The 6,000-nt window shown below is 52.4% G+C and overlaps 1 protein-coding gene across 2 annotated transcripts in view; it reads right to left on the reverse strand.

Annotated features, from left to right (window-relative positions):
• The window catches only part of DRGX (dorsal root ganglia homeobox), a 29,970-nt gene extending 24,897 nt beyond the window's left edge, over nt 1-5,073 (reverse strand). The window contains exons 1-4 of one of the 2 annotated variants that reach the window (XM_090058362.1): nt 4,945-5,073; nt 4,091-4,152; nt 954-1,051; nt 569-670 (exon numbers count right to left, since the gene is read on the reverse strand). In XM_090058362.1, the coding sequence (XP_089914488.1) occupies nt 569-670; nt 954-1,051; nt 4,091-4,124 (234 nt within the window). In that variant the 5' untranslated portion in view covers nt 4,125-4,152; nt 4,945-5,073. Of the gene's footprint in view, nt 1-568; nt 671-953; nt 1,052-4,066; nt 4,153-4,944 lie in introns of both variants that reach the window. The other variant, XM_090058361.1, reaches the window with a different exon arrangement.
• Nucleotides 5,074-6,000: the final 927 nt, after the last annotated feature.

The raw sequence follows: 6,000 nt of genomic DNA on the forward strand, positions 1-6,000 counted from the left end.
CTCACATTAAGTTCATCTATGGGCATGGAGAAACAACACCTTTTAAAAAGTTCATACTACTTATGAGATCCAATGAAAGATGTCTGAACGGCACTGCAAGCTTTTTGTCCACCGAAATGCGACATTTGAAAAGAAGAGAAAGAGGAAAAAAGTTGATGTGGTGCAAAAAGGACTTCTGTCCCAGCAGTGTGGCTCCTTGCAATTGACTCACCCCCTCCTTGATAGTGGTCATAGCTGCCTTGGAGAATCACGTCTCAGCTCTTTTTTTTTTCCTTCCAAAGCAAGGAAATGGATGTGCATTGATGTAATTTAGTACCTTAGAGACGCGGACAAATTAGTGTAGAACATTATCACTAGTTAATTATGAATGACCGATTAATCAACCTAATCTAATATTCCACATTATGTTGATGTTATTAAAGTGCATCATGAAAATGACAGATCGTCTTCATTTGCTTTCTTTGGCCAAATGTGCACTCTGCAGTCATGATGTCAAAAAAATAAAAGTTTGCCAGTTGTAATATTAGAGTTGTAATATTAGAGTTAAATAATTCACCAACATGTTTACCTGCACCCTGGCTTCTGTGAGGTTGATTTTCATGGCCAGCTCTTCTCTAGTGAACACATCGGGGTAGTGGGTTTGAGCAAAAACTGCCTCCAGTGCTTCTAGCTGGTTGAGGACAAGAGCAAATCTCTCTCAGGAGGAGGTTAAGAGTTTCGCTTTAGCTCCTCGGGCTTCCCCCCTGGTAGGAAGGGGAAGCTCCGCGTCCTGTTCCCGCCCCCAGCCCTCGCACCCTTCCCGGCCACAGCATCGGGGAGGGCTGGGCCCGGGGCCGAGGGGCTGGCAGAGGTGGCGCGGGGAGACGCAGCCAAGCCCGTGCGGTGCTGCGCGGGGACCCGGGCCAGGCCGGGGGCTGCGGGCCGGGGAGTGCAGGAGCAGGAGGCGCCGGTACCTGCTGCAGGGTGAAGGTGGTCCTGTTCCTGCGCTGCTTTCGGCGGAGGAAGCCATCGTCGAAGTCGCCCGTGGAGTGGCCTCCGAAGGGGGCAGCGCCTGCGGGGACAAGGGGCAGGCGCGTTACGGGGCGGCCCGCCGGCGCTGAGCGAGGGTGTGAAGGCGGAGCGGGCTGCTGGGGCCTGGCCGGGGGCAGCACAGAGGCACGGACTCCTTCCTCTGTCCCGGGACGGGCAGAGACCACCCGCCTGCCGGCAGTTTGGCACGGGGGTAGAAACTGCTGGCGCGTGACCTAGGGCACTCGCCTAGGCAGGACGTCTGCGCCGCGCTGCCTTTACCGGCCCTCCCCAAGCCCCAGTTTCCTTATGAGCAACGTGCAAACGCTACCAAGCGCGTGGTCTGCCCGCTCCACCTCCCACGCGTGGCATTTTCTGAGTATAATCAGAAGCCAAAGTTTTTAGCAGGATCTGAACTTTTCGCCGGGTGGAGCACAGGGGTTTCTGTGAGGCGGGGACGTGCCTTTGGAAAAGATGAAACGCCCGCTTGCAGGCACGCTCGTGGGCTCGGCACAACTGGCCGCCCACCGATATGTGAAAAGTAAGATACGAGCTGACCCGACTGCAGGTTTGCCTTGTAAACATGCGTCTGCGGGTTTGGGGTTTGTCTGTTTGTTCTTACAAAAGTGTAACAGCAATTGAAAAGCCGCACATCTTGCATCCTCTTTTTTTCAAACGGTAAAACGTTTCATCCGCGCCCCCAGCACGCCTGTAGCTGCGCCTCCAAGTAAGAGCTGAGCGAATACTCTGATATTTGCCCTGGTTCCCTTTCGCCCTGCAAGTGAGATGCCGCACTGCTGGTCCTGGAAGCAGGGCTGCGTGTTCATACACGCTGGGCAGGCACGATCCGCGTCTGGGAGTCCCTCCCTGACCCCCTCCAAGGAAAAATTGGTGAAAAAAAAATCCCAGCAGTTTAAAAACTACAGACAGTCTGAAGGCGCCTGAAGAGAAAGCGGCCCCTTCCCCTCCCGGCCGCAGGACGCCGGTGTCAGGGCAGCACCCCCCGCCTGCCCCGCGGGCACGGGGAGCGGCCACGCCGCAGCGCCCGGCCCCGCTTCGGACCCGGGCCGGGGCGCGCGGGGACGTTGCCTTTGACCAAGTCTAGATTAAAGCTACATCAGGTACCTGAACTTTGAACATACTCTTTCGGCCCCGGGACTAGCATCCTGTCCTGCCAGTGGCAAAAAAGGGAAACAAACAGGAGTTAGTTGTTCAGATACCCCGTGTCCTAGCGAGGGTGCGTCGTGATGAACGCTCCCCTGCGGTGCACGCGGGACACCCTGGCCCAGGACTCCTACACAGCGTTTAAAACGCTCGAGCTGGGCGCCCGTGCGTGGGGCACGATACAGCACACGGGGTTTCCTGCTCTCTGGGATGTGGCACAAGTATTAATTGCTAAGGAGCTGTAATCGCCCTGGGCAATTGTCGTGGGCATGCGGATTTATTCATTCTTTCGGCAGCGGGGGGAGGCATGTGGCTTTATTTTGAAAATACGAATAAGCGGTCTTTCTATATTTGCAGGAAGTGGGTAGTGACCCTCGGGGGATGACCTGAGAGAGGCTCTCCTGGGAACCTAAAATAAAACCCCAGCGGACTGGATTGATAAACTCGGATCCCTGCAGAACAGAGGGGCTGCCCGAGTGTCAGAAAACAGCTAGGGGGGGAAGTTTTTCTTTTTCCTTTTTTGTCACTTCGCGGGCCTGAGATGCTTGTGGGTTTCCTCCTTCCAGACCCCAGCCGCTGCCCCTCGCCCTGCCCTCAGTAATCGATGATCAGACTCATTTCTTGCGACCCGCCTGCCCGGGCGCTGGGCCCTGGAGGAGCCGGCCCAACTCGGGAGAAGTACTGCTGCCCGCCCGGCCGGGAAGCGCGGGGCTGAGGGCTGCAATGCAAAGGCGCAGGGCCCCGCGGCTCCGCGCCAGCCCCGGCCTCAAACCTTGGGCTTCTGGATCCGCAGTGAAAGCAACTTCCAGCAGGTAAGCGGCGCTTTCAAGCCAGGCGCTTGCCGGGGGGCTTCGGGCACATCTCTCTTTGTGATCACCGCGTCTTTGAAAGGCGCTGGGTGAGTGCGGCGCGTTTGCTCGTGGAGAAGAAAGCGCACGAACAGGAACCCGCCCTGCCACTGAAGTGCCTGCCACGCTTCGGGCACAAAGCCGGGCTCACCCAGGGGCCCGGGCGGGCCGAGGCGAGGCGCGGGGAGCGGGCCTGGCCTGGCCGCTACCAGCGGGCGGCTAGCGGAGGCCGGTCTGTAACTACTTGAAAGGAAATGAGTCCCCTGCGCTGGGTGGAAATGTGGCAGCTGTTCGGGGACTTCTGCACTTGTTATTTCACCGCAGTGAACACGCACACCCGCAGCACAAAGGGAGTAACCCCGCTCGGGTTTTCGCGTCTTGAAATTCACTTTAGATGAGTCTGACGCCCCTCCGCAAGCCCTGCCCAGACCTCTTAGCTCCGGCAAATCCAGGTGGATTTACAGTGGAAAGGCAATGGCTATAATAAAAAAAATAAGTGCCCCCCCCACGCCCTCCCCTTTCTAACCGTGCCGCAGAGTGTTTGTAAAACAGCATTAAAGATTTATGCAGCCCCCGGCTGGAGGGAGGAGGCGTGGCCGCGGCCTGAAAGTGTCCCGATTATAGCCATGACACCAACATCTGCGCTGGGAGGGAAAGAAAGCATTTCCTGCCTAGCCTGGGGCTGATCTGTGGGCTCTCTATCCACAGAGGGGAGGCAGGTGGCAAAATGTCACTGGGAAAAAACACAACCAAGGCACTTCCAACGCAAATCAAATTAAAGAGAGAGAGAGACAGGCTAACCCCAGCCCTCCCTTCCCTCCCACCATCCTGTGACAGGAGGAAGCACCAAGAAATAATGTCACGTTTCCTCTTTGGAAAGAAAAACACAAAGAAAGGATAAACTGTTTCTGTTGGTTTCCGATTAAAAAAATAAACAACCAAGACAGAAAGGGCAGGACTGGCGAGGCTCAGAGGAGTGTCAGCGCAGTGAACGGTCCAGGCACCAACCCCGGCTCCCCAACCCAAAGTTAAGCTCTTGTACTTACACGTATTTGTGCGACAACACTCACCCTCTAGCTGCGGGGGGCAGTGGAAATAAAACATCGCCCGGAGTCACCGCCGCCGTCCAGAGCTGCGGAGCAAACCGCGAGCAGAGTCAGCCTTCCCGGAGAGACACAGGGAGGGATCCTGACCGAAACGTCCAACTCCCCCCCAGCCACTTCCACTGAACCACTACAAAGCCCAACAGCGACGTCTCATCCGACACCCTGAAGACAGGCAAATCATTAATAATGGGCAGGCAATTCAATGGAGCAGCTATGAAAACCTGGATCATGCCAGATCCTAATTCAAAATACAGTAGATCCAGAAAGAAGTTTGCAATACTGTGCACGCTGGTCTGGAGAGCCGAAGGTACAAAGGTCCATTGTTGGTATTCAGGATCAACTAAAGTTTTATTAAAAATGTTTTCATATGGTCGGACAGACCGACAGCCTGCCTACCTATCTATCTATCTAGCTAGCTAGCTAGCTAGCTATCTATCTATCTATCGCTGGCATAGATTCACTCCCACATCAACCAGTTCCATAAACAAGAAATACCTAGGGCTACGAATAGACTAATTTGTTACAAATTATTTCCTTGTCTAAACTAGTCAGACTAAAGTAAATGTCAGGAAAATATTTCATGGATCTAAAAAAAAATTCCTGTGTTCATTTTCAAATGGCTCAATGCACTGAAGGCTGGGTTCAATGTGGATCGTTTCCTTTTAAGTAAACAACTTAAAACGTATGTACAACAACATCAAACATCCAGCACATGAATAATAACAATAACGACGACGACAATAAAGATAATAATTAGAATAATGATGATGATGATGGTGATGGTGATGATGATGATAATAATAGTAATAAGTCCATACCTAAAACGAAGAGAAGTAAAAATCCCCAGTACGATTTGTGGGGTTTTGGACTGGAATAAGATGCTGCGAGCTCTTGGCTGCAGAGACAGAAGGGCTCTGTGGAGTTCTGGAAGTGGCCAGATGTCTTTATATCTGTCTACAGCATGCTCTGCCTCTCAGCACTTGCCTTTATAATCTCACGCATAATTGGCCTTAATCTGATTATTTCCAGCGCTGTCTACAGTGAGTAACTTGGATAGGTCTATTGGGCCCTACAAATGGCCCACGTGGTGTGTGGAGGAGAGAGAAAAAAACGTCATTTCTCAGCAAACATCAGGAATGTGAACAAAAAAATCCCATTATTTTATAAGCATTTCTGTTCCACAGCGCTCCCCAGACCCCGCGCGCGTCCCCTTTGGGTTGCCACCTTATTGATGGGAGTGGTGCTAGCGGGGGGGAGGGTTAGTGCTTGTGCCTGGCACGATCCCACAGCATCTTCTCCTGGATGTAGAGTCTGACAAAGCGCCTGTTAATTGCCCGCTGGATGGGTTTTTGGGGGGCCGCTTTGCACGCGTCTTGTCTTTCCAAGCGATCGTACCAAAGCAAAGTTTGATTTTGTTCACAGCAAGGGGTCCCTGGATTTATGCTCGCTTCCCGTCTGCAAATGATATGCGGCGGGACCCTTTGCAATTACTTTTAAAATGCATCCGAGACATAGGCTCAGCGGAGAGAGATGGCCCTTCCCTCAGCCCGGGTGAAAATTAGACTTTAAAGTACCCAGATGAAATTTTCAAGTCAGGGACGCGGGATTGGATCAAATCACATAAACTGCAAAAAAAGCAAGTATAATGGCGCATAATTGGTTCTGTAATAGCATTACACAAGGATAATAGCCTGTTATGGCCCCCTGCACATTAAGTGCTTCCCTGGCGTAAAGCCTTTATGATATTAAAGGGGGAATATAATGATATTTTGGTTATTAAATGCGTGTAATTAATTTATGCACCACTGAAAATAAAGTTGGTATTATGACCCACTCAAGATGCATCAGAAGATGTAAGTCAGACAACTGTTGAT

This window comes from Crocodylus siamensis, chromosome 7 (genome assembly GCF_052110815.1).
Source record: "Crocodylus siamensis isolate JL-2025a chromosome 7, ASM5211081v1, whole genome shotgun sequence".
Classification (NCBI taxonomy): domain Eukaryota; kingdom Metazoa; phylum Chordata; order Crocodylia; family Crocodylidae; genus Crocodylus; species Crocodylus siamensis.